General features: G+C 42.9%; 2 protein-coding genes across 4 annotated transcripts in view; one reads left to right on the top strand and one right to left on the bottom strand.

Annotated features, from left to right (window-relative positions):
* DIP2B (disco interacting protein 2 homolog B) overlaps positions 1–17,620 on the bottom strand; it is a 125,375-nt gene extending 107,755 nt beyond the window's left edge. Inside the window, exon 1 of the mRNA XM_056321849.1 lies at positions 17,603–17,620. The gene's annotated coding sequence lies outside the window, so the exon portion shown is untranslated. The remainder of the gene's footprint in view (positions 1–17,602) is intronic.
* LIMA1 (LIM domain and actin binding 1) lies at positions 170–27,396 on the top strand. Of its 3 annotated transcripts, XM_056321853.1 has the most exons (12): positions 198–277; positions 2,153–2,218; positions 3,747–3,882; positions 6,283–6,328; positions 8,345–8,773; positions 14,230–14,338; positions 15,747–15,907; positions 18,292–18,399; positions 20,728–20,785; positions 21,528–21,643; positions 24,594–24,727; positions 25,144–27,396. In XM_056321853.1, the coding sequence occupies exons 3-12, from the start codon at positions 3,764–3,766 to the stop codon at positions 26,144–26,146; spliced, it is 2,283 nt and encodes a 760-aa protein (XP_056177828.1). In that variant the 5' UTR covers positions 198–277; positions 2,153–2,218; positions 3,747–3,763; the 3' UTR covers positions 26,147–27,396. The 3 variants fall into 3 exon arrangements, with proteins under 3 accessions (XP_056177829.1, XP_056177830.1, XP_056177828.1); XM_056321854.1 differs by lacking the exon at positions 2,153–2,218 and having other exon boundaries at positions 170–277; XM_056321855.1 differs by lacking the exon at positions 18,292–18,399 and having other exon boundaries at positions 197–277.
* Positions 27,397–27,791: the final 395 nt, after the last annotated feature.

The following is a 27,791-nucleotide window of genomic DNA, read 5'->3' as shown; positions in this document are numbered from 1 at the left end:
GCCCCTCAGCGCCAGAGGCCGTCGAGCAGCTCCCTCAGCGCCACCCGTCCAAAGGCGGGAATCGCCAGCTGAGGTGCTGGGGGGGTGGAGGGGGGGCGCTGCGCATGCGCGCGGGGGCGGACACACACCAGCGTGGAGGGGGCGGGGCCTGCGCCCCGTGGGCGGGGCCGTGGGCGGGGCCGGCGCCGCTGCCCGGCGTTGCCGCCGGCGCGGAGGTGCAGTCGCCGCCTCAGTCGCGACAGGTGTGCGCGCGGGACTCGCCTCCCGATCGCCGCAGGTGCGTGTGGCTGGGGGAGGGGGCTCCGGTCGCGGCCCTGTCAGCGGGGCCGGGGGACTGCCCGGAGCGGGGACGCCGGGCCGCGGCGGGCGGGTGGGGGGTGGTGGTGGTGGTGGTGAGGGGCGAGCTGCGCGGGGCTGGAGCCCCGGGGGCCGCCCCGGGGGCGGGCTCGAGGAGGGGCTTCTGCTCCGGTACCCGGCGGGGGGCACGGGGGGCTCTGCCGGTTCGTACGGGCTGGGCAGAGCGGGACCCCGGGGGCGGTGGGGGGAGGGGGCTCCGAGGCTCAGCCCAGCGCCAGCTGTGGGGCTGGAGCACCCCTGTCGTGCCGTGGCGCATGTCGCCGACAAGGAGCGGCGTATGTCGTGGGCTTCCAGCGGCGTGCGGGTAGTCGGGGACTCCGAGGGGAGGGGGGTGCCCCCCTCGCCGGGCCGCTGCGGTTCCGTGCCCGGCCCCGGCTGCTCCGGGCCAGCGAGCCGCCCCGCAGGCACCTGTAACGCGGCCGTCCCACCGCGGGGCGAGCGGCCGTAAAAATTCCCTTTAGCACCTTCCCACAAATACGGGATTTTTTTATTCTCCTGGAAAACTCTTAGTTAAAGGTACCGGAGGCAATTTGGCACGTTATAGCGGCCAAACCCTCGTCCTCCCTTTCCTTAACACCCCGCGCCCCTCTCCTCCTCCACCTCCTCTGGACTCCGTGCTCTCTCCTGCGATACGCAGAATACTCACTATCTTGTTTAAATTTTAATACCTACAATAAAGGACTATTTCCTGAAATGACTTGGAATACATTATTGGGAAGAAATAGGAAAAATAGCAAAAAAGCATAGAGATGTTTGAACGTGATGAAACTATTGACATATGGGGAAGCGCTAAGAACATGGGGTGGCATTAAAAATGTGGGAGCGCAGGTTTCGGGGCATCTTAGAGTTCTGTTTTATGGCTCTTCTAGCGACCTGAGATTCCAAATATGCTGCTTAACTTTCCATTGGAATGGCCTAGCAATAGGTGCTGCCTTTATAAAGAGATTTTTTTTGCCGAAACAGGCCTGATTGTCTTACTGTAGCTGTGGTTTTCATGGAGAAAACAGTAGGGAATTGAACAAAAACATGAGAGGGGAGAAGATGCATCTGCAAAGAGCACTGCAAGCTGCAATGGAATGCTGGGGCAACAAACCCAGGTGTTATTTTCTGAAACAATTAAACTAGATTTTGTTTTCTTGGTATTTTACTGACACTGGCTGCCTGTGGAAGGTGCGTGTCAATGACCACCCTGTTATCCCTGCCAAGGGAGGCTCCCGATGAATGCCCCGCTACTGTTCCCTGGGCAAAACCCACTCTGTTTTCTGAAAGGCGATTTAAACTGTGAAGCGAGGCTTCAGGTGATCTCCTTTTGGCTCAGGATTAATTAGAAAACAAAGTTTGAACTTTAGCATTACATGGCTGATTCAGAATTATATGGACAGAATTCTTTTTTAACATTTTTCAGCAGTGAATCCTATCTGTAATCTGTATATGTATTCTTGTGGCTTTAGTAAATCTATATGCTAAATGTTTGCTACTGAGCATCAGCACTAGGGTCTACAGCCTGTAATCACAGAAGTGCTTGTTCCTTTGCGCATGCAATGTGCTTTTTAAAAAGGGAGAAAATTGAGCGCTCCTCTTATATTCTAATTAGATCCTTTGTGGATGATAATTAGCACAGTTGGCAAAGGTTGGTGACTATTTTAAGCCAGCCAAGCGGAGAGCATCCTTCTCGTGGTCCAGTCTGGGCATAAGTTTGCAGGTTAACTGAAGAGGGTAACTTGGTGATGCAAGAGACTTTCAAGAAAGCCTGAATTTCGGAAAGTAACTCTGCAGTCTGCATTTCTCTTGGCAGATGGAGGAGGAGGTGGATGCATTTCGGAGACTGCCTTAAGTGGGAGTTGCAAGCCTGAAGCTGCAGGTAGCTGCAGCTGGAAACATAACATTGATAAGTAGTTTCAGTGTGTTTCAACATCGCCACAAAAATAGCCGAATTTTTATCGTTTGCCATGGTAGCTCAACCTGTACATCTAAAAGCACCATCAAAAGCACTACCTTGAAAAAACAGGTGCTGGGACGGTGCGTCGTTCTCTCCATTGCATCAGGGAATTAAGGAATGTTAGAGAAAGTCCCATTCTCCCTGACTCGATCCACCGAGAGCGCGACGTGCTCATCTGCTGCCTGTTTTATCTCTGCACAGCAACAGGGTGCAGCACCAGAGAGGTTCCTCTGGTGCCAGCACCAGCTGGGCACTTGGCAGACCCAGAGCTCCCAGTTCAGCGCTGGAAACTGGTGAGACTCACACCTCGGGATCAGTGAGGCCCCACTTTTGCAGCGGAATTCTTCGGAGGTGTTACAGAACCCCGTGTCTTTGTCGGTTTTGAGCAGTTGCATTATATACCTATAAGGATTTCAGAATCGTGGTCTTTCCGACATTTGATTGACTGTTTATATCAAGTTGTGTTAAGGTGCTTCCATTTACAGTGTGGGCAAGCACACCTGTAATCAGACTTCCAGAGTTCTGAGACCTAATGGTGCAAATCGGTCAAAGAAATCGGTGGAAAATGTGAGAAAGAGATTTGCCATTGTAGGATTAGTTAGTGTGCTTACCACAAGCATTGTGTGACATGAGACCTGGAGTAAAAGAAAAGAGGGAAAAAAGGAAAGGCGTTGCCCTACAAGCTTATTTTTGTCTTATCAGAGAAATTTTTACATTAATCTCCCCTCCTTTCCTCCTGCACAAAAGAAAATTATGTAAATAGTAATAATAATAATAATCTGATATAGTTTTGTTGGCTTCAGTGGTGAAAAGCTGTACAAAAGTCTCTTCCCCTTTATAGCAGGACAGGGGAGTTAAAACTATTCCTTGAGGTAACCAATAGCTGTTGCAACGTGAGGTTTACAGCTGCCTGCGTGAGCAGAAGACTTGGTTCAGCTCACAGAGGCAACGGCTGCTGCATTGAGAGCTAACACCGCTAGAGTGAATGAAAAATGTTTGCAGAGGAATTACACCCTCTTAGGTTTCATAACTCAAGCCTTCTTACATAAATGCCAGCACATTTGGCTTAGAAACCAGAACAAGAGAGGGCATACTGGGGCTTCCTGGAGCCCGTGTGTGTAGGAAATACAGAGCTTCCCATTAACATCCTCGTTAATCACAGCTTGCTCCTTACTCCCGTTCTGGCTCATGGTTTATCTCTCACCCCTCCCGTTGTGGCTAGCGTTTTTATCAAAGGCACCACCTCAATGGCATCTGCAGAGGAAATTATAACTTTAATCTGATGCCGGTTTTTAAGTCAGTTGGTAGACAAGATCCTGAATGATCAGGACTTAGCAGCACTAGAACACCGGGAGCGCCCGGGTGGTGACTTAGCATCGAATCACTTTGCCAAACTGCTTTTCTGCTCGCGTAATTCATATTGCTGACACTGTGCTTTCCTCCTGAGCAGGTATTTGTGGTGCTAAGATGGAGCCTTCCCCATTTAATAGAAGACAATGGACTTCACAGTCTTTGAAAATCACTGCGAAAGAGCTTTCTCTAGTCAACAAGAACAAGTCGTCGGCTCTTGTGGAAAGGTTCTCCAAGTAAGTGCTGTGAGGATGCTGAACACAAGCTATGTGTGTAGGTTGGGAGCTGGTCCTTTGGACGACGACCACATCACTGACAGTTGCTCTCCTTCTTAAAAACATTATAGATCTGTAGGCATTTAAGTTTCTGGTTTAATATGTGCTGGGCAAACATTTTCCTAGTGCCGACGTACTGTTTCAGCAGTCAGAATTATATCATCTTCTTTCTGCTGTCAGAAAATAAAGTAGAATGTTTCCTGTCAAACCACAAATTACTCCAAACTACAAATTCTTTTCGAGGGCAGAGTATTGGAATGTAGGTGGCTATTGCCATTAAGGTTTTTCTGCATCGGAAACGGTCTTTAACTGCTTAAGCATGAACTGCACAGGTTTTTCTGCTAACATGGCAATTCCTGCCTGGTACTGTAAAAAGTAGCAGAAATGCGTTATCAGTTAATTGGAGACCAGTTAGAAATGGTAGCACTGTCAACTGGTGGCGATAGATGTGACCCCTCCAGTAAGAGTTCCGTCAGAGAATTTCACAGTGGCTATGTTCTTCACTGATGTCTCACAGAACTTGTGTAGAAAAGAAATATTACCCTTCTGTTTTCTCTGAGAGCTGGATGACGAGTGACAGTCAAATCATAAAGCAGTATTTTATACGCTGAGAAAGATGAGTGGTGGTAGCCCATACATGTTTTCTGGAAAAGCTTTTATTTCCTTGACGAATTACATAGGCTACAGGTTGGATTTTCAGTGGGATTTGGGCAACCAGGTCTCCTAGGTTATTGCATTAATAGTGTAGCAAGATTTCGGAGTATTTAAATTGTGAGTGTGGGAGAAATTGCAATCTGGACTTTACACAAGCGTAGCTCTTTATGTTGCTCTGTAAGTACTCTGTCCTAGGGAGAAGCTGCTTGCTTTGACTGCTCTTGTCAAGGTAATTTATTCACTTGTAGAAGCTTGATGACAGAACCTGGTCATCTTGCTAAATGTTGATAATCCTTTGAAAAGGGCTTACTGGAAGTAATCCAAACTGCTATTCCTTAATCCAAACTGCTATTCCTTAATCAAGTTGGGTCCCCCTACATAAGCGGAGTCAGTTCCTTGCAAAAACACAGTGCTGCTTCCTGATGTCCCTCTTCGCTGCTTCTTCTAGTATTGATCTCTCTTCCTCCGTAAACTGACTTTCTCAGCACATCTCATTCAAATTTTGGAACCTTCATAGTACAGAGACATAGTTTAATATGTTTGCATCGATTAGAGGGCCAGCTACGCTCCTTTAGCAGCTTTCAGTCTGTACAGTAAATGCCACTTGTAGAGCAGAAGTAAGGAAGGGTGCAATTTGTCTACCCTCCAGTGTAACAAGAGGAGAAATCTACACAGGAGCACACTATTCACAGCAGGAAAAAAAAATGTTACAAAGTAAAAATGAGTAATAGAGCAGGTATCTGCAAGATTTTTTTTTCCTAGAAGGAACTGAGCTTGTGATACCTATCAGCTGTTGTTTTGAAACTAGCAATTATTTAAAGTCTGAAGCTGATGACTGTTACAATGCTAGTGTCTCACTTACTGCCTGTAACATACTCCCAGTTGTATCCAAAGTAGAATTCCACAGATAAGAAAGATAGAAACATCATTTGCCCTGGCAGACGTTGGGTGACGTTTCTTCTCTTTGAAAAGCAGAGCTCTACTGACAAATGGCAAAATTTGTCACGTCTGACTAATTTGTGCATTTCAAAAGCCAAGTGCAGTTGCCTCGCGTGGAGTAGTTACCCCGTGGTCTGTGTGCTGCTGGCTGTGGAGGTACTTATGCCCAGTGGAGCGGTGTGCAGATTGCTGCGGGTTTTCTATAGCTTCTTAAAGGACTTTGATTCATGATCCAGGGTGGCTTATCTTGGGAGGGCTGATTACTGTTTCCACTGCTGGGATGGTTCAGCTGCTCATGAAGCAACTGCTGAATTGGTGCAGTTTACAGCCCAGCATAGTAAAATAAACTGGCACTTATGTAGATTTTCTGCGTATGCCAAGCTGTAATTTGTTACGGTTCAGCAGCTGCTGTATAAATAGCTGAGTTATTCCTGCAAGGGGGCACAGCAGACAGCTGGGTGGCGGAAACAATACAGCTATTCCAAGGTAAACTGTCTATATTTGAGAATCAGAGTGCTTAGGTAATGAAAAACATTAATGTATGTTATTATTGTAAACTGAATGACTTAAAATGTATCTGTCATTTTGTACTGGTCTAGTACTATTTGCTACTATTTTTTCAGCCTCTGGTTTTATTTGATAGGTCTGGGAAGCGCACAGAATTCTTGGTGGGGGAAAAAAATCTCGGCTGTCTTCAAGAGCATTCAGTATTCTGGTTAAAAACCAGTGTTTGTGGTTTGTTTTTTTTCTCTCTTTGCTCTCTCAAAGGTATCAGAAAGCAGCTGAAGAAGCCACTGCTGAGAAGAAAAGAAGTGTAAGTATTTGTTTCCTAGGCAATAAGCAACAGCCTGCAGTCAGAATGGATCACCTACAATGTTTCTGTCACAGTTGATTTTTGGAGTATTGAAGTTGCTGCCGTGTGTCCTACAGAAACCTTGGCTTAGACATAGTGCTTGCGCGTGACTCATTCCCTCTACCTTTCCCTGTGAATGAAAGGAAAGAAAACCAAGTTCCTTGCCCAAAGCTATATGTTGAATCACAATTCGCTCCTAAGCAGAAGGCAAAACGAGTTAACCACAACACGTGAACATCCACCTCTTTGTTCTTAGCTGTAGGCAGTTGTGTGGTACCTTTCTTACCTGAACTTAAGAGTCTGCTTGAAGTGAGCTGCCAGCCTCTCTGAAATCGAACATGTGTATCTTCGGTAGCTGTAGAATCCATTAAGGGGGATCTTCTCTGAAATGGCTTACAGGGTTCAGGATGCCCCCAAATGCCCCCTCTTTGACTCTGTTACAGCCTCACATTCCCTCCTGTAAAACTGTTCTGAGGTCAGGGGACCCTGGCTGAAATACCAGGCACTGGTGGCAGGTCTGTGTATAAGCAGATCCTCAGTTTAATTTTTCTTTAAAAAGACCGGCAGTATTTCCAGGATGTATGGGTAAGTCTTTGTTAGACCATGCTGCCTTGATCTCTTTAATGCTTGGGGAGTCATTCTTTTCTGTTCGGGATATAGGTAGGATAAAATAAGCATTCTGAAAATCACTCTCCAATCTGAAATTTTCTTCATTGCTTGCGTGAGCAGGGAACAGGCAAGTCCCAAGCAAGAAAGATCTGTGTTACGAAGTATGCTGGGACTCCACAGGTCCAGAGGCATTCCTGGGGGCAACCTGCTGCGTAATTTTCAGTTTTTCTGCTACATTACAACATTTGCCTTATAATTTTAATCCTTTCTTTTAAATACGGTCAGCAAGCAAGCTGATCTTTTTTTGAAGTGTTGGTGTATTCAAGTTAATTTGCAAAGCAGTGTTCAAAATGCGACCAGAAGAGTAATAGGGCGAGAGATTTAAATCCTAATATAGCTGCTAATCCTGTTTAATTCCTGTAAGCCTCGCAGACCTGTTCCACTTGCAGTGAGTTTGATACATAGTGGTCTCCACGAGGGAGACAGCAAAAATGTGATGGTGGCAGGTTTTAGATTTGAATGAATCAAACACAGGCCGGTCTGTTACCCTAGGGAGAGGTAACTACCTGTAAGTAAAACCAGTGTGAAAAGTACTCAAATATGAGGGATGCTGCTGCTCTGTGTATTCCCATCTAACTCGGAGTAGTAAAGCAGCGCTTCTGACTTGCGTGCATGTTTCCTGCTGGGAGCTTTGGATGTGTTGAGTGAAAAAAAGAAGGAAAAATTCCAGCAAATTATCTGTTTTTTATAGATGGGAGCAAAAAGATGCTTGTTGTCAGTGCTTAGCTTGAGTCTTACACCACGTAGTACAAAATACTGAAGACGGATGTCCTGTGAGTAAAATGCTGCTGTTAAGTGCTAGTAGAAACACGTATGTCCAAAAAAGTAGTGGTTTCTGAAAGCTAATTTGTAGCTTTTTGGAAGGCCTACTAATTGTTGTCTTCTGAACCAGCTGGAAGGCATTGCAAGGTCTGGCACGCCACCCACCCCTCACACTGCTGCTTCAGCTATTGTTCACTGGTTGTAGGACTGGAGACCCAGGTTGTGTGAATTTTAGTCCCTTTTCCGTATGGATTGAAGCCTTTTGTGTGTCATTTAACTCATTAGGGCTTGACTCCCTTTCTCCTTATAAGGCCATCCTGTTTGCTCACTTCCTGCTTTAGCTCCTGACTTTTCTCTTCTCCCCCCTCCTTCCTTTCCTATCCTGGATGCTTTCTCCATGTGGCACAGTTGTAACTATTCACAGCTGTCTGAAAAAGCAGAGGGCTGAGAGCAGTGCTGAGCCTTCAGCTTCCTTTCGCCTAGAAAAGGAAGCGCTTTAATGCTTCATCAGGCATACAACTGGAATTAACTTCTCGTTCTTTGTAGAACGCAGAAAATCTTCCCCCTCATTTTAAAAGGGGAAATCTGAGTGTGCTAAAGAAGAAGTGGGAGAATCCAGAGCCGGGAGCGGAGCCTCGGAAGGAAACGCTGGGAAGCAGCTGCGCTGAGGTTAGGCACAAGGTCGGAGCTGCTGCCCCAGCCGCGGAGCGACCCCCCGGGGCTGGTGCTGCCCCTGACACCCGGCCCCCCCCGGGCCCCCCCGGCCGCCTGCAGTGTCCTGGTGGGGACAGCAGAAAGCTGGAAAGCCACCCACCGGCGAGTGGTAACATGGAAAACTGGCTGAGGGAGCCCAGAGAAGCGGAAAAGCCCGAAGCCAGCGAGAACACGGATTCACCGGGGAAAATAGAGAAGTACAGCGTCCCGCTGAGCAAGCTCAAGATGATGTTTGAGAAGGGCGAAGCGACGCAGAGCAAGGTAAGGATCCGTCCCTTCCCATCCTAAAAGAAACTAAAAACTCGCAGGCATCAGGAAAAGTCCCTGGAGGGGAGTGGCTCCCAACTATTGACTCTGCAAATAAGCATACGCATTGTTTTAGTTGAAACTTAACGTAGCTCAAAGAAGTTATTAACACCAGCTATGCAAATATGTGCGGGGTGCTCGGGATTGTTGGCTATTTGTGATCAGGCGTTGGAAGTGTAAAGTGAATTTGCTTGTGGGAGGGGTGTGATTTTAGAAAGAAAACTATTGGATTTATTAAGATTTTTCTTTTCAAGCAAGTTGGGAATGTTTATCTATGGTCTGAAGGTGAAGATGAGTAATGTTAAACATGAATTGTGTAAAAACAAAAAAAAAAAAAAAACAAAAAACCCCCCAGAAAAACAAAAAAAAAACCCAAAACCACCCATATGTGTGTATATTTATATATTGATGTAACTGTTTGAAGTGAGCTGAACAATCTTTGGCAGTTGCGGTTGAGATGGAAGTGCTGCCAGAGCTAAGAAGGTGTTTTTTTTTATATACATATCAGTATGTGAGTCACACAAATGCACATATATATATAAAGAGATAGAGATGTACTTCGAAATACTCCCATCTTTTCCTTGCTGCTCCCTCATCTCTGCATCTTAACAAAATGCTTCTTATCGAAAAACAATCCTCACGGGGAGGAAAAAATAAGCAGAGATAGCCAGACAAGCTCCTGCCTTCACTAGTTTTGACTTGCAAATGCACAGGGCTTGCATTTTTCCTACAACTGCTCATGAAATCTGATCCTGCATGTGGACTGCAGACTGTGTGTCCCCGGGGAGAATTGCTTAACTAGAAAATGAGTTGCATATGCTAGTGACTTGCAACATAGTCCTGAGGCCTTGATGCTGGTGGATTTTCCAGTTTTCTCATAGTTTCCTAGACTCCTGGCTTTGTTTTACTGCGGGTGGTTTTCTTGCAGTATTGAGTAAAACAAACAAATATTGTAGAAAAGTCGTTTAAATATTCCAACAATTAAGGGCTTCAAGAGGAGCACCCCCGTGTTAAAGCGAGTTTGGGGTCTGGATGGAGTAATTTCACAACTTAGATTTTTGTAGTCTTTGTCATGAAGTAAAGAGCCGCCCATACTGCCTCCCCCAGTGGAAGGGGTGGGTTGGGGAGGGTGATCTCCCGATGGCACTTCTCTGAACTCTTGCTGCAGGATTAATCAGTCGGGATTCCACAGGAAAGTACCGTTTTGCAGCTGGGCTTCAAGTAACTTTATCTTAGCCTGGGGAATAAATTGTTTGGGAGCTGACTGAATCTGGAACTGATAGTGCTGTCAAGCTTAGTAATGCAAATATTGTTGAAAGCCAACTGAACACAGTAAATACCATACAGTAGGTATGAAACTATTCAGGTTGGGTTCAAATTATGTATTCCAAGTTCATCTGGTTGCCTTTTAATTTTAGAAGGGAAAAGGCACAAAGCGTTCTAAAGTCTATGGGGGGGAAGGGGTGTCTTTGTAATTTGAAAGCGCTATAGTGAGATTTCTGGTTTGGGGAATTTATCTGAGGGCTGGGGGATGATGTCATGCAGTCACGTACAATGAAGGTGGGTGTTGCGGGGACACAGATCTTTCCCGCTAAGGTGGGAAGCAGCTACAGCGATGGAGTAAGTCTGGCTGACTGCAGGCTCCCCCGTCGCCTCTTCCTTCTCTTTATGCTTTCCCTGAACTCTGTCCATCGATAAACTCCTGGTTTAAGTACAAGCAAGGCTTCATGGAATCACTTGGGGTGGAAAAGACCTTTATGATGATCATCAAGTCCAACCATAAATTCAGCTGAGAGATGGCAATTTTAATTGGTATTTACTTAAGTCTTAAGGTATAAGTGTTGCTGGAGCTTTGCTGACAAAACATCTGTATAAGCTAAGTAGGAACGTGGCTGTAACTTCATAGCAGTAAAGATAAAGTGACTTGCCTGGTTACTGGGCAAGTCTGTGTGGCAAGAATCCAAATTAGAGCCTGGATTTCCTGACTCAATCACGCTCTCTAAATAAACCTATTTTTATTTTCAGGGTTATAAGAAAAAACTTCCTAGTCTATTAGTTCAGATTTTGCTCTGTCTTCTGTAATTTAGATACAAGGCAGATCTCTTGTTGCATCTTCATAGAAAAAGCAAAGAAACTGGTTCAGCATGAAACAGAGACTGAACATCAAGTCTTTTATCAGTTTCAAAGAATTCTTCCCAAGGAAGATCAGAAGAAAAAGAAGAGCAAGCAGACCTGCAGTATTTCTCAAAAAGTTGTTTCCAAGTTCGTGTTTTTCCTTTAAAGCAAAATCTTAACTGTCTTGTGACCCTGCACGTGAGGTTAGCTCTATACATTTGACACAGTTAGTATATAATGAAATAGGTGTAACACGTATTTGGTCTTTTGCCCAACAACTCTGTGTGCCCCAGGCAAAATGCTGGTAGCTCTGTTTGTGATACCTCTGCACTCACATCTTTTGTCTTAGAACCCTGGGGCTTTCCAGACACGAGGAATGTTTTATCTCATTTTACAAGTAGCAGAAGCTGTGGCATGGGAATTGCGGCCAAGCCAGGGCTGTAAAGGGAACTGAGTGACATATGCATAAGGCTGGGAGCTGGGGATTCCTTCATGCAGAAGGTGGTTACCTTCCATGAGCCATAATCATCCTAATTACTTGTGGTTGGTCAGTCTGTTGATTGCAATGAGGAAAGTCCCTCATCTTCCCTTTGTTAATTCCACTCCCCCCTCCTCCTTACTCTGTTTTCTCCCCCCCAATATAAAACTGTTGATATAAAATCGACACAACATTGACTCTGTAGGTTTTAGTACAGAAAGATCTCTGAACTCTAACTAAACCTTTTGTATTTTGGCGTGATGAATTTTTACTCTCAAGACCTAGGCTAATTTTGTTATACAGCTTATCTACAGAAAAGTTCTTCAGCAATACCTGTAGATATCTGAGGTGGCAAAGAGGACCGGAGGAGAGGAGCTGGCAGGACCGTGGAAGTGATTCAATTGACAGTTGTGACTACTCATTAACTTGGTTTAGGTGGTCACGAGATGGCTGCCTCTGATAATTGAACTTTTCCTGCTGTGGTGGATTCCACAGCAAGGTGGTACAATGTGGGGAGAGCTCTCGCTCTTGAGTCAAAGCTCACCAGCCTTCATGAAGGTCCTACAGAGCCAAGCGGAAGAGTGTTCCTGATGTATATTCAATCCTTTGCTGCTGGTGAAAATATGGAAAATACAAAGCTTTTGGGTTTCTTGGAAGAAAACCTCGATTTTGTGCATGCGTCTAGATGAGGTGCTGACCCTGAATTTCTGTTGGTGGTAGCAGACTGAATGCTTGTCAAAATTGTTTGACAACACGCTGACCTTTGCCAACTCTTATTTAGAGGTGTAAATTGTTTAATAATTAATTTCAGTGATAATTGAGAATTCTTTGTCCCCTCAACATGAGGGCAGTTCAGCATGATGTCACTGGAGAAAGACTGCTGTGAAAATAAATGTAAATGAGATTCTGAAACAAAGGAGAATGAGAAGAGGTAACCTGAACGAGTTTCCAGTCTTGATTTCTAACTCTCTTTTTCTCCTGAGAAGTGCTGATGGTTTCTTTCAGTGAGGTTGGGATCCCAGATGCTGCATCTAAATGACGTGAATTAAGACCTTTGCTTCCTAGTAGTGAAAACTTCCCTAGGCACTCAGCTGAGTCTTTCTGTCATGGGAAGCCAAAATTCTCATGTGCCTATATTGCAAACTTGTTTTTTCATTTGTAGCTTTGTCACTCCTGCTGTGCGCAAGAAAATGTGTAGTGCCGTGTTATTAAAAACCCCCAAACAACTAAATAAACTAAAAAAACCAACCCCAAAACCCAAAGCCAGGGCAGTGATAAAATAGAGGTTTCAAGTGGGCTAATAAATACATTTTCTCTTCTGCGTCCTCAAAGGATCTGGTCTTCAAATGTATTCTGCCTATAGTGATCCACTTTGTGTAGTAGTCAAAAGCTAGACCCTTTGAATGACAAATTTCTCAGTTGTAAAGAACTTCAGACTTGTGAGCTTAAGGTGACATGAAGGTGGACATAGGCTGAGTAAGAATCGTCCAGGAATAGTTTGCACAGAACGAGGAATCTGCAAGTCCTCACAAGTGTGCAGACACTCCCAAACTGAACCTATCAACACACTCAGTGGAAGGAAAAGACTTGTCATACCTAAGCTCTTTTCCAGTAACAAAAGTTACCAAAGTCTTAAACCACAGAAAGAGAAAATATTTCCCATGCTAATGGAAAAAGAGGTTTTCCAGCTGCATTTTCCTTTCCTGGTAAAGTTGCTGTTTTGTATGCCAAAGCAGCCTGATTTTTCACAGTGATTGTCTTACAGTGCAGTTCTGTTAAAATAAAACCTTGGAATTTCCTTCAGTTTGGTGACCAGCAAATAAGAATCTTGTTGGAAGTTGGGGGGGTGGGGGGGAATATGTGGTTGCAGCATCTTGCCAGACCTGCCTTTTTCCCTACATGAGCCTCAATTTTAATTTCGAACTGGCTCTGTGATTTAACTCTTCCTAGGGAGGGGACAAAGATCTATCACCTTCTAGTGTTTTGTAGATTGACTTTCAGCTGTGAAAACATCTTATCTTGATGGAGTCAAATTTAACTCTGCGCTTCATGAGCATTTATCAAAGCTGCTGAAATACCTTTTCATAGTTTCTTTTATTGAGAATTAGATTTTTGGGGAACTGGTCTCAACAAATGGGTATTAGCTCTGATTGAGCCAGCCAGAGCATCTGTGTGGTAGTGCTACAAAACACCCTTGTCCGGAACTTGCAGTCTTGCAGATAGCGATTATCCTGGATATCTGAGAATATTTATCTCTAGCACTCTCCTGCTTAAGCTTCAGCTTTATCAGACCTAATTAGGGAATTATTTGCTACCAAATGCATGGGCTATCCAAATCAAAACAAGTAACTTTAGATAAACTTTTATTAACCTCGTATTTATGCTTCTCTCTGTTGCTGAAAATCAGTGCAAATTTTTGATAGCTCGCTCCTTTCATCCTTTTTCTAATTTTAAATCTTCATAAAATGACTTTGAACATTAGTTTCAAAAGAAATTGTATGAAATGCAAAAATCTAGACTGAGGTTTTGTATTTGCAGCGGTAAATGCCTAACAACCTGATAGTTGTGGTTCTCTGATTTTTAACGAAGCTAACTAGTCAAAGGGTGTCTACTGACCTCTTCAAGAAGGTGTTCCCCAGGTGACGGAGGGTCAGGTATTCTGTGATCAAACTTGATATTGGTTAAATAAGATGTCACCTGCTAGACTTGTTTATTCCAGTAAAGCAGATTTGCTAGTGACACCTGTGCATCTTAAAGGATTATACTCGGCAATCTTGGTTTGTCCAGGCAGCTGATAGGTGGGTCTTGTCTCTAACAGGTCCCCAGGGACCAGCGGAGGACGGCAGTCGGGAGGAGGATTTCTGAAAACAGCCTCTCTTCGGAGGACTTCGATGTTGGCCTGGGAGAGAAGAGCCATAGTACATCAGGTCAGGAAACCTCAGGGGTTGGGCTTTGGTTTGGGGGTGGGTTTAGTTTATAAAATAAAACTACTTCGTACAATACAATGGAAATAACTTTTGCCGCTCAAAGTGCAGCCACCTTCCATCTGTAAAGTCCCTGTGAGCATCGCGTGGAATGAATTAAGTCTTGTGAATTTTAAACCATTGCACTCCTCAGCCTGGGAAGCTGAGGCACGGGAGATAACTAGCAAGTTAAGGAATGGAACTCATTTTTTCCCTGTGTCTTAATCCTAGAACTACTTTTAACTGTCAAACTAATTTAGAAAGCAGTGAACAGACAAGACAATATGCCTTCTTCCTCTTGCTTTAATTCTCATCCCTCCCACCTTGTCCGGACACAGGTAACTATAGCCAGCCTTATGACTTGAGCAAAATTAGGAATTTTTCATATGTTTGGAGACTTTTTTTTTTTTTCTAGCAAGGCATTTACAGTCTTTCATGTTTTCAGCCCGTGGCTAATATATCTCACTAATTAGTGATGCATCTCGTGTCATTATTTGAGGAATACTGGAGAGAATGGCAAGAGCTACTTACATTTGTTTATTGTCCCCAAGAGGGACTTTAATGATTCATATAAATTTTTAGTCATTCAAGGCCACTAGCTAGTGAAAGGTTGGGGGTTTTTTAATCATCCTTTATTGAACAATTAAGCTATTACTGAAGACCTGACAGCTATACAAGGAAGCTAGATTGCAGAGCAGTCACAGGAGTTTGTTTTTTTTTAAACCTGTTTGGCTAACGTGTGACAGCAGAAATGAAAGATGGGTGGCAAGTAACGAGGCATAGTTCTGAGTGTCAGGAGATCTGCACCTATGTAAAGGCTTAAGCTCCCAAATGTTTCTTCCCTCTCAAGATAAACACAGATGCTTCAAATGGTCCTGCGAGACTAAACTGAATTATTTCATAATGTGTTTGTTCTCGAGGTCCTTATCTATAACATGTCATGCGCTAAATTATTTTCATGGAGAAGGTGGAAGTGGCAGGTGAGAGTGCCTTCCTTGGCTCCCATGTTTTCCCAAAAAAGACTATGACAAGGATTCCATGACAGGAATGATGTATAATTTCCATTTAGCCACCGTAGCAGCTGCTTCCATTTGACAATAACAGCAATTTTCAATGCTAAAACTGTTTGCTTTCGTTACTTCTGAGACCGCTGGCTGGACACCGCATCTGGTGAATATGCTACTTTTGAAACTAGCCAGATTAATTACGAGACTTGGAGCATAAACCTGTGACTGAAGCATTTCTGTGCTCTTCAGATGTGGAATTTCTGTGGTCTTGGGAGTGAGGAAAGGTGGGATTGGTAGATCTTTCTGTAGACAGGTCTCCTCGTCTTCCTGCAAGTTACCCTTGATTCATTTAGGTTTTTTTCCAGGGCATCTTGTAGATACGAGTCCAGCACTCAGCCCAGATAAGGCAGAGAGCAAGAGAAGCCTGGAGATGCCTCGCCTAACAGAAACCTCCATAAAGGACAGGCTGGCGAAGTATCAGGCAGCTGTGTCCAAGCAGGGCAGTTCCACAGGCCTCATTACCATGGTAAGTCTGTTCTTTGCCTTGTGTAGAAGTGAATTTTTATCCCAACCTGAGACTGGAAAGATCTTACCGAAACCAGGCTTTTTTGAAGAGAATGCCATTGTCCATAGAAAATTACTTGTGCCCATAGGAGTAATTTCTAATGAAGAGTTGCCTCTTCACACTGCAGGAAAAAATAAGTGTTTGCATATTCCTGGAATAATCTTGAAAGTTTTCCAAGGAATTAATTGCTGGCATCCTGACTGAAGTCCTTCTGAAACATAGCTGACATTCTTTTTCTTTCTGCATGTCTGTAGCTCTCTGCTTTCTTTGTTTTGTTGGTTTGTTTTGTTGGTTTTTTTTTTTAAAAAGCAAACTCGGTTCTGCATTGTACATTAGCTATAAGCTAGGGGAAACTGAGGCACAATAAGACGGAGCAACGTTCGGTGTTGTACAGTGCAAAGAACCTGCCTCTCTTGGCCTGCAGCTTTGGGATCTCTGGTCAGTTTTTCTCCTTCTTGTTTTTCACCTCCCTTCAAGTCTCCTCACCCATTGTCTGAATCCAATTAGACTCTTGTAGTGAATGAACCTGTGCCAATTTTGCAGATATTTGATGAGGAAACGAGTGATTAATGAATCATGGTAAAGTATTGCAGCTGATGAAGTTGCAAGAATCTCAGCTTTTGTTAAAGTGCTTAAGTGTGTTTGCTGGAAGTGCCTGATACTTTTCCTTTAACAATGGGAACTTTTATTGCTTAAGTATTACTTTTGTTAACCAGAGTAATAAAAGTAAAGAGGATAGGCCTTTAAGTTAGGAAGCTTGCACTGGAAAGAAAAGCCAAAAATGGTGGTTCTAAACTTTGGAAGAGTGCATGCTTCCTGGCTGTATCTGTAGAAAGGTAAAAGTTTGTACCTAGCTGAAATGATTCCTGAATTTCATAGGCAGTGTGGGTCTAATTCTCCAACTGTTGGGAGGAAGGTGGAGTAAACTTCACTACATGAATGGAAAGTAATTGCAGGCAGAGCAACAAATCTGATTAGTGCTAATTGCTGATTTCTGCATCCCGTTTCTCGCCTGGATTCGGTTTGCTAGATTGCTGTTTCCAGGCTGTGGCTCAGCGTGGTAGCAGATCCACTAAATTATGGCCTAATGGGAAGAGATTTCCCATAGATGTCTGTTGAGACTCTCATTTGCGAACCCCCAGCTATCAGCGTGTCAGTCCAGCCTGATGCTCTTAGGGGGTCCCATCTGGCAGAATCTCTGTTGGTTTTGGCCTGGCACATCCACGAGGGCAGCACATAAGATGGAGCAAGCCAATGGTTGCGGTGGTTCTGTGTTCCAACAGCAGCCATAACTCTTGGATATTCTCCTTCCCTGCTGACAAAGCAGCTAGGGCTCTTTTGATATGGTAGTGTGGTATTTGTACTTCCCTTCTCCTAAAATGTGTCACATCTGTGCTACAAAGGAAAGCCATAATCTCTCTTGGGAACAACTGTTTTGAGGGCATTGTGGTGTAATTAGGCCTGGATTAAAACTGATAGACATTTTCAAAGTTGGTTAGAGTAAGGCGGAGAAGCAATCATTTCTATACATTGCAAGGGACACAGGAAGGCAGGAGAGACGATGGACAGCGTATTTAGAGATTTATACATTAAAATTCTAATATTTTAACGCTAAATTTCATTTTAACTTTAACATGCAAACCAATTAGACACAGCTGGGTTTGTGCAGACTTGTTTACCAAATCCGGTAGGATGCTGGTGCTGGCATTTAGCCGTTTCTCTTTCATGTTACAGAGAAGATGCCTTGTGAAAGGCACGAGTCTTTCTCCAATTATCTTGTATCCTGTGGCAATGAAAGAAACACGAGGTTTCACTGGATTTTATGTTTTTGAAGTCTGAAAGATTCTTTTGTGAAAATCTTAAACAGCTCAGTTTGTCAAGAACAAAAATTTTGGTAAATAACAGAATTAGGTTTTTGACTAGTATTGAAGCAAGGGTTGGATTTGCTTTTATGTCAAACTGTATTTTGCAATTACACAGTGGTTTAAGATAGTGCTTGTCTTGAAATACTTGTAATTTAACATTTCTGGAAAAGGAGGATGTGGATTGAGCAGGGGAAATGAGAGTCAATTTTAAAGAAGGAATCTGAAAGTAGAGAAAAGTGTTTGTATAGAAAAATGCTGGCATTAACTCTGTAAAAAACAGTAAAATTCTACAGCCCCATTTTTTTTCTTCATTAGAATGTATCACTTAAGTTTGTATAGAGGGTTTTTTTTATGCTCCTTCCTTTAATTATCACTGTATATGGTAGGAAAAGAGTTTTAAAAAGATTTTAAGAAAAATAGAAAGCAAGTACTTTCCTAGGGGAAAAGAACCTGTCAACTTTCAAGTGCTTTATTCTATAGAATGAGATTCAAGCCAGTGAAAGTGAACTCGAGAATTACAAATCTGAGCAGAAGGAGAATATGCCACCAAGTCTTGAGGACTCCATTTCCTATCAGGATGGGGAGAAGGTAAGATGCTCATGCTGGTGAAGATCAATGACTTCACTTGAAGTGGAACTAGCTGTAGAAGCACAGCCGATCTAGTTCCACACGCCATCTAGAAAGTGAATATGAGCAGCTGATACAGATTATTTACATGCTGCAGAATTCCTTGTATTTTTGTACATGATTTTTTTTAGACTGTATCTGAATTATACACTAGCAAGTCTCTGTGGAAGACTTGCGAGCAGTTGTAGAGACTATCTAGAGGTGAATTTTATGTGTTCTTGGAGAGTTCTCCTGTCTTCTCAGTAGTGACATGCCTGTAGCGTGGCAGAACCCTTCCATGTCATACTCGCATATTTTCTGATGGCTTCAGTAGCTGACTAGGGCTGAAACCTCTGATGGTCTTATGCGTTTTTTTTGTTCTGGGTTGGTAGTTTTTTTTCCTTATCTGCCATTAATTTTAGATGACTGTGCTGAAACCACCTAAACTTTTTTGTGTCATGTTCCCTAACGTAAAAAGATGATTCACAGCTAGGTAGTTGTTTTGCTTGTGTGTGGGTTTGTATCTTTTTTTCTTTTTTTTTTTTTTTAATAAAACAAAAAAGAAACCACACCAGAAAAAGAACTCATGAGAAGCTTTACGTGATGTAAGGAAAAGGAGCTTGTCACTGTTTCTTCTGCATTTAGTGGTTAAATTTTGATTAAGGTAACCGAGAATGCCAGTTTGGGTTTGTTCCTGGATTTGAGCTCCAGCTGTAAATTGAGACTAAATTACTCTGTGAATTAGAGACAATAAAGCACGCTCAAGCATTTGTATACTAAACTGGGGACAGCAGACGCGATAAAAGTAGCTGAATAATAATTGGGGTACTGTGTATTCCAGCCATTCTGAACACGTGGCAGCCTAATGCCAGGAGGGCTTTTAGAGCTTTCCAGCCTTCCTTGGGCAAGGGGCCAAATTGTTGCTTTCAGCTGTTCCTCAGTGACAGCTGAGCAGCTTCGTGTTCAACTGGTTGAAGCTGCTTTTTGCTAAAAGGTGAGTTAATTAAAAGACCACCTGTCAAATCAGAATACATCCCTGTTGTTGAATGGGAAGATTTGAATAAAATTTCTTGTATTCAGTTGTAATTGTAAAGTTCCTTGTTGAGGTGTCCAGGTGCAATAAAGGACCTGAATAGAACACTGTTCGAGAGCCAGGATTGTCCTTTTGAACCGACGTGATGAACTTTGGAAATAAGCCTAATTAAAACTGCTAGTGGTAAATGTCAGAAACAGGAATCCTCTGGCAAAAAGGAAACAAAAGAAACTTGCTAACCTTCTCTGTCATTTTTCACACTGAATCTATTAAAGATTCAGTAGCCAGACATACGTGACTCTTAACAGCCACAGAACGTGCTGATGTACTTCCCAGTATACTGGTGTTATTTTTTCAGTAGACCAGAGTGTGTTAATATATTAACTTGCTTCCTCATTACCTCATTAATTTGCAAACTTCAGTTGCTTGCAATGGGCCTTTCAATCATTAAAGGGAATTAGTGATGATTTGCACTTAATCTGGTTACAGTACTTTAGTTTCTCAGTGTGGCTACTTACAACTATTCGATTTAATAACAATAGTGCCAAGTTTAATAAGGCTCTCGATGTATATTTCTTTATCTGTAACATCTTTAGTATCTGAAACTGGTTTATATCCAACTCTGTAGAAGAGTTGGTGGGGTTTTGTTTGGGGTTTGGGTTTGTTTTGTTGTTTTTAAAATAAGAATCTGTTTCTGAAGGAGGATGAACAGGATAGGTCCAGGCATGTTCGTCCCAACCTCGAAACAGCAGACTTCTAGTTCTAAAAAACTTTTATTTAAAATTCAGCTGTGTTTTTTCTTTACACCTCCCCCCACCCTCCCCAAAGCAACATCTTTGCTGAATGTTAAAATGTCATGGGTTTGTCAAATGTTGGAGGGAGATGTGAGATTTCCAGTAAATGTGTACTGCTTGGTGCCAAGGGATTTCTAAGTAAGAAAGCCTGGGAGGTACATTGAGATCAACAGGGACTTCTGAAGACTAATAGCTAAAGGTGTACAAGCTGCAGGTGTTTGGGAAAACAAAAATATGATGTTTGTGTGTGTCAACACTATGGCAGATGACCTGAATATTGCAAGAGCTGTAAAATTCTGAAGATGTCTACCTTGTAGCAAGGACTAACATTCTTGGCAGTCAGCTGGACCTTGTGCCTTATAAAACAAAAAAGTAGCTTCATGTGCACCTGTGTAGCCAGTCTCTGCCTGTTGTGTTACTCAGGTCACGATTATTCAGACTTTAGAACATCAAAGGTGCTCATTGTCTAATATTCTCTTGCAGGCTTCTGTAGGTGAGAACAGCTTGTCTTTCCACTCTGGTCTTCTAGAGGATGGCAATGGTAAGCACTTGTTCTCCTGCCTCAACAAGAGTAAAGCACGTGGCTGAGGAAAAGCCCTAACTGCCCAGTTGTGTGTAGGATGTTTCAGATCAGGCCTATCAAATGATGAATTTGACCCAACAAAACCCTGTCTTGTACTAAAAATGTGTCCTGTGCCCAACTCAAACTTTATAAGAATTTCTTTCAGGTTTAGAAGTTCATTTCATTTGCAGTTGTAATTGTGAGACATCTGTAACTCCTGTTTGTTCTGATTGAAGACATTAAAGTGTAGCTTCCTCACCATTTGGACTTAAACTAATAGCTCTGGCAACTACTACATCAGTCAGTAGGCTGGAGTACTTACTAATGCAGGATAATTACCAGGTGTCTTTGGTGTTGTCCAGAGATTGACAGGTTCCTGTTCAGTAAAACACTTCAGCACGTTCTCCTGTTGCCTTAGCTTTACGCCGAAATTCAAGCCCACACATGAGCGCTTTGCAGAAATGAAGAACAGCTCCTGGAAGTTAGATGTTGGATCTCCATGTATTAGTTTCCTTTACATATCAGCTTAACTTCCCTGGTAAATCAGAAAAGCAGAATGATCATGTTGGAACATCTAGAACAAAAGGTTTAATAGCAGATGTTCAAGAAAAAAATGTCTTACCCTTAGCTGGGAGGATTGTTGTTGGGTCTTAAGAGCATAAGCTTTCCATGGTTTTAAACTCACCGCAATTACCTTTTCTTCTTCATTTGCTCCCCTTAGTTGGACAAAACTTGGAGAGCGAGACAGAAGTTCAGAAACCTGTCAGCACAAAGCAGCAAAACTTTGGTTCTAAACCAGCTGGCCAGACAGACGCATCTCTGCCAAAAGCAGTGAAGGTAAAGCAGCTATTTAGTCTCAAACGTTGGTGTAAAATATTGAGAAGCCTTAATGCAATCAATGTGGTTATGAAGGGTCTGGAGTAACTGTATTGATATCTGATCTGTCTTCATTAGACCGTCTTCATGAGGGAACTTTAATTCAGAATCGAAAAGCATCTCAGAACTGTCAGTTTTTCTTCAAAGACTGTCTGAGTTGCTTGCTGGGAGTCACCCCGCTGCCATTACGACAGCGTGCCCCTGCAACAGAGGCAGCCTGCTTCTCTTCAGTGTGGGAAAGGGGGTTTGAGCAGGGGATCGTATTGGGGCTGGTCTCTGTCTCTTGTGAAGTCAGAGATTCACTCCTTCAGAAACTGCTCCTAGAACAGGCACTGAGGTCCTGATACTGATCTTCAGAGCCTTTAGTAGGCTGGGACTTGGCTTTCCACCCTCCTCTTCCAGCTGTTCCCAAGATAACGGCACCAACTTTATAGCAAGGGCACTGTGGTGACTGACTCCCCAAAGATTGAGTTTGGCATTCTGAGTAAAAGCCTTTAATGTTACATTTTCTTTAGCAGGAGCAATAAAGCATAAAGCAGATGGAGAGCTTCTTGGATAGGAATGTATTTGCTAATCTTATTAGACACAGAAATGGCAGTGCTGAACATTTTGATCACGCTGTACTTTCTCGTCACGTGTGCTGTCTGGAGTTAGGATGCCTGTTCCCTGGGCTGCCACAGACTTCCTGGCTCGCTCCTGAGGAAACAACTGTGCTTTTGTTGTTTTCCCCATCTTTGAGAGGAACAGCACTGACCTCATGAAGACCAGTGAGATGTGGCTTCCTAGCATGTTCTGGAGTATAAATGCCAGTATGCGACATCAGAGCTGCCTATAACGTTTTTGTAATCTCTGTCTGTTACAGCACACAAGATGCGCACAGCCTGTGTGTCTTGGTCCTCTGTGCTATCTCTTGATATGACTAGAACCATTTTAGTCCTCTACCTTGTTACTGCTTTAGATGCTGCACTGCTAAGATAGAAACCCAGATGCTGTTTATTCATGTAAGGTTCCTATTTGTCTCTTCCAGCTTCTGTTTCCTGTTCTTGGTTCCTAACCTCTACTCCTGCCTTCTGCTTCCCTCCTAATGTGAGCTCAACTCTCAGCTTTCTCTCAAGTTTTTTCATATTTATTGGGCCTCACCTTCCTCCTGTAGCTCCTATTTGTAGTATGCCTGGAAAGGAATTTCTTTCTCTTCACACCCCAAAACGCCTCTCCATCAGACATAGGGCTCACTTTATGCAAGTAAGTTTCTCTTTTTAGACGGGGATGTGCATTGCAGAAGCACATGCCAGCACTGTCACGTCGTTTTGCAAAACTAAGATTTCAGGGAGAGTTACTTTTCAATGGGCAAGCAAACTGTTGCTGCCTTGTTCACTGTAGCAAGCATGGATGATTAGATTTTTTTTGTTTCCATCATTAAAATTTCATTTTTTGAGATTTCATTCAGTGACTCAAAATTCAGAATTCATACGCAGTTTTGGCAGCACCTAGAAATTGTGGATTTTTTTTTTCAAAAGGAACTCTGAAGTTTTGTTGGTCAAGCTGTCGTCATAATTAGAACTTTAATCTACTATAACTTCAAGCAACGCCTTAAAAATTGAAATACCTATTCAAACTGGAATGAAATTGGCAGCAAACTTTATGGTTGCAACAAACTGACTTCAGCTGGCTCTGTCTTCAGCAATCTGTCCCTCACATACTGTAACTTTCATTGCCTAGCCATTGTTTCTAGTCTGTTATAAATAAATTGCTGTAATTATGTCTTCCTGTGACCTTCCTGGTTTTTCTTTAGCTATGGTATTTTTCCTTAAAGCTTTTGAGTAAGTTTGTAGCAGGTAATTCTTTGTTAAAGAAAAGCTACAATAGCAATGTGTCTATGCAGACCCAGGGTGTGGAGCCTGGGCACACTTTATGCTGCTGCTCAAGTAGTTGTCATCAACATGCAGCCCGAGACTGCAAATTTTTTAACTGTAGTTATTTATTTTTTTCTTTAAAGTGTCTTCCCCGTTGGCCAATCCTAATAGATTCCAACAAGTGAATGGCATCAAGCGACCTTTTTTTTTAATTTTTTTAGGCAAAATCGGAGATCGTTGCCATACGGCACAGCAGGGACACTCGACTCCTTAGTGTTTAACTTTAAACTCTCAGGAAATTTGCTTAGCGAGCACAGAAACAATTTTAGCTGTTTAACCTCAAAGCCCTGCTGACTTTAAGTTTTGAGTGAGTTTGAGGGCTGCATGTCCTGAAATCTGAGTATAGTTTCTTTGCTGGAATTGCTTACAAATGAAGTCAGAAGTGTTTTCTGCTGCCTGTGTCTGAGCTGAGACTATTTCCTCCTCTTTAAGAGAAGGAAGCATTTAGAAAAAGTGGATCAATGTAAAACTGTTGAGCAGTCTGTTCCACTTCTTTCACCTCCCACCCTCTACCTTTTATTCTGAGAGTTTTTCAGCTCTTTTTCTGCACTTTTTTTTTTTTTTTTTTTTGGTAAGCCTCATACTGACTGTAATCTACCTTGAACATTTCTTCATCATTTTCTTATCAAGAAAAACTGAAGTTGCAGAAATAGATTAGACAGCTTTTTGGGAACTGGCTCAGTCAAAGTTATAACTGAGTTCTAGTATTTTCATTGTTCCTTCTCAACTGTTGCTCAACTTGTGATGCTTCAGCTGTGGAATTTGCTGGGGCAAACTCTTGGCTCACTCTCAAGCCACAGCAATCCTGTGGGCCTGCCATAGCCTCTTCCTCCCTCATTGCCCACCAGAACCAACTCCTACCATAATTAGCATTGAATTGCAGAAAGTGAATCGCTGCAATTTTTCTGAGAACTCTGGAAAGCCGTGCATGAACCCAAGCCAAGTCCCCTAGCAGTTGATTCATTTTCCAGTTAACAGGCTTTCTCTTCTTCCTGTAGAAATTCCAGTTGCCAATGAAGGAAACCTGTGTTGGGTGTCAGAAGACCGTGTACCCGATGGAAAGGCTCTTTGCCAACCAGCAGGTGTTTCACATCAGCTGTTTCCGCTGTTCCTATTGCAACAGTAAACTCAGGTAAACACGCTGCTCCCTTTGGCTGCCTTCTAGGAAGCGTAGCTTTCCTCTTCAGCAGCTGAGTAAGATGCTGTTCGGGCTTAGCTCAGCCAAAGGCAACCGTAAGCCGGCACGCTGGAGAGGAGCGTAGGAGTGGTACTACAGTCCTAGTTTTGCCAGTGGCTTTTGCACTTGATGCAGTCTGGTTTTAAGCTTTTAATATAATTTTACACGGGGGAAAAACATAATGTGCAACTTTGTAAAGAGCTCCTGACATTTGAAAAGAGGGCCGTACAAATTCATGAAGGCTGTAAGCCTGTTGTAAAGATGTTGGAAGACTGAAATTGAATCTCTTCAGTAACAAATCTATAATACACACCTGTCTCAGGGGCTGAGACACGGAATGCTAATGTTTGACTTTGTATTTTCCCGAACAGTCTTGGGACATACGCATCTCTGCGTGGGAATATTTACTGCAAGCCTCACTTTAATCAGCTCTTCAAATCTAAAGGCAATTATGATGAAGGCTTTGGACACAAACAGCATAAGGAATTATGGGCAGGCAAAACTGAATGTGAAGAATCCCTGGAGAAAACTCTCCATGGGGTAAATACAACAGAAAGTCCGCAAAGCCCAGGAGTAGAGGATGCCCCAATTGCAAAAGTAGGAGTTCTGGCAGCAAGTATGGAAGCAAAAGCTTCAGCTTTGCCTGAAAGAGAAGAGAGACCAGCAGAAACAAAAAAGCTGAGGATTGCCTGGCCACCTCCATCTGACCAAAGTATTCAAGGAAGTGCCTTAGATGAGGGCATCAAAGTGTTCAAACCCAAATGGCCCCCAGAAGAGGAGATTTCCAAGCCAGATGTGCTGGAAGATGTGGATCTGGATCTCAAAAAGCTAAGAAGATCCTCGTCACTGAAGGAAAGAAGCCGTCCCTTTACAGTCGCAGCCTCATTTAGAACAATATCTGTTAAAGGCCATAAAACTGAGAATTCATCTTCTCCTCCTAAGACAGAGAGAGACATCTTGAAAAGAAGCGAGGAACTGGAGAGAGAGGTTGTTGCAGACAAAAAGCAAAAAGAAAAGAAGGTTGAGAATAGGAACATCCAGAGTGCTGGCAAGAAAAATGTAGAGAAAGAACAGGAATTGTCTGGTATCAAAACAGTAGAGCATAACTTTGTTGAAAATGGCCAGGTGAATGCAGAGACAGATGAGGAAGAACATGCTATGGAAGAGCAGGAAATTCCAAATGAGGAATTCCTTGAACCAAATTCTCCTAAACATTCCAGCTTAGCCAATGTCGTGACTGCTAAAGAATCATCTCCGAACCAGAACCGCAAATCCCAGGATGTTGGGTTTTGGGAGGGTGAAGACATGGAAGATCTATCTGTGGAAGAACAGATCAAAAGGAACCGTTACTATGAAGAAGATGATGAAGAATAAATCGGCCTTTTACTAGAAAACTTGCTGCAAGGTGCTGGGCCTTTTTAAATTGGTGTTTTTAGCTTTAACAAACAGCTGTTCTCCACGGAAGTGATGCTATACTGCACATCAACATTAAGGGAATCCTATGAACAAATTCTCTCAACTAGAAAAATATGCTGGAAGCCCACAAAGAGTGTATTTAGGTGCATGGAAACAAGGATCTGGCTGTGGGATAGCTTTAACAGGTAACCCCTGTCCCCACAGCATGAGACTGGAGCTGTTCTGTACTGCTACTGTCTTATCCTTTCTGAGCTTCAGTACGTATCTCCCTAACAATGTTTGGAATGTCACTGTACTCAAAACAGTAGTGTGAAACAGGCTTTCTGTAATACGCTACTTCTACCACTACAAATGCTACTGCAGTGCTTAGGGACCAATTTCAAAGGGACTTTCTGGCCTGCTTTAAAACTGGTAACTTCATGCACTTTAATACATGTAAAGGGCACAACTGGATTTTTTTATTATTATTATTATTATGAAAACACTTAAGTGCTTAGTATCCAACAACTAAAGCATCTTAAACTGAGTGCAATGTGATTTTTCTTTCTCAAAACTGCCTGTGATCAGTTGGAGACTCCCTATTCCATTTTTCTCTGTGCAACTGGAACTGTGTGCCCGTTGCAGGAACGTCTGTATTTTAGTGCTTAGCCAGAAGCTGTGCTGACAGCCAGATCTCTTTGAGGACAAGTCAACATTTTTGCAGTAGCCTGCAGGGCATTAGCATTACTTCAGCATTTCATATGCATTCGAAGTGGGGGCTTTTTTCGGGTTTTTTTGGTGGGTTTTATTTTTTGGGTTTTTTACTTGGCATTCATAAATCATTGTAAACTGTAGATAATATTTCTAAGGCCTTTTGAAAACTTTGAAATCCTACTCTTATCAAGCTGCCATAAATATTTTCGTTATGGCTGTGAAATTACGCTACATTGCAAAAAAATCTCTGGAATAAAACCATCTGAATGGTGAAACTTTCTGATTGCTAGCATTGAAGCTTAGTACATTGTTAAACTTGACTTCATTTATTTTACAAATAATGAAATCTTGAATGGTGGCAGGAGGATACCCTTTTATATTAGCTTTTATTTGTACTGTATTCTCATGAGAATTAGCTCTTAACTATACTTGAGGTGTAAAATATTCTGCTTTCTTAACAGTCCTGCTAACTACAAAACTTTCAATAAAGTTCGGTCATTTACATTAAAATTTAAGTCCGAAGACTGGATTCGTACTTATTTCATGAAGAGGCGGCATTTTCAAAAGACCATGGGAGAAGATGGGGGAAATACGGGTGTTCTTACTGGAAGCTGGAGACCAGACAGTGATTTTTCTGGTGCCACTAGGTGACACTGTGCGTCCACTTTTTTTTTTGGTTGACAGTCAAATGTGCTCTCGTGCAAGAAGCTGTGGAAGAGGGATTAAAGCAGGATGGGCGAAAGAAATAAGGACATGCAGGTATTTTACACGGCCATTTCTGGCTTCAGGTGGTTCTCGGGTAAGGTAGCTGAGAACAAAGGAAGGTTCTTCCCCTTTCCCATAAGCTTCTTTTGTATTGCAGTTATCTTCATTAAAGCCTGAGGTGGGTTTAGTTGGGATAGACAGGGGC

Source organism: Falco biarmicus, chromosome 19, assembly GCF_023638135.1.
Source record: "Falco biarmicus isolate bFalBia1 chromosome 19, bFalBia1.pri, whole genome shotgun sequence".
NCBI lineage: Eukaryota > Metazoa > Chordata > Aves > Falconiformes > Falconidae > Falco > Falco biarmicus.
This window is presented reverse-complemented; position numbering and strand designations above follow the sequence as displayed.

What these genes read in the sequence shown, in the direction of transcription:
- LIMA1 (XM_056321854.1), top strand. Translation starts at nt 3,764, where the DNA reads ATGGAGCCTTCCCCATTTAATAGAAGACAATGGACTTCACAGTCTTTG. An exon ending in CTTGTGGAAAGGTTCTCCAA is followed by an intron (nt 3,883 to 6,282) that starts GTAAGTGCTGTG and finishes GCTCTCTCAAAG; the next exon opens with GTATCAGAAAGCAGCTGAAG. An exon ending in TATTGCAACAGTAAACTCAG is followed by an intron (nt 24,728 to 25,143) that starts GTAAACACGCTG and finishes TTTCCCGAACAG; the next exon opens with TCTTGGGACATACGCATCTC.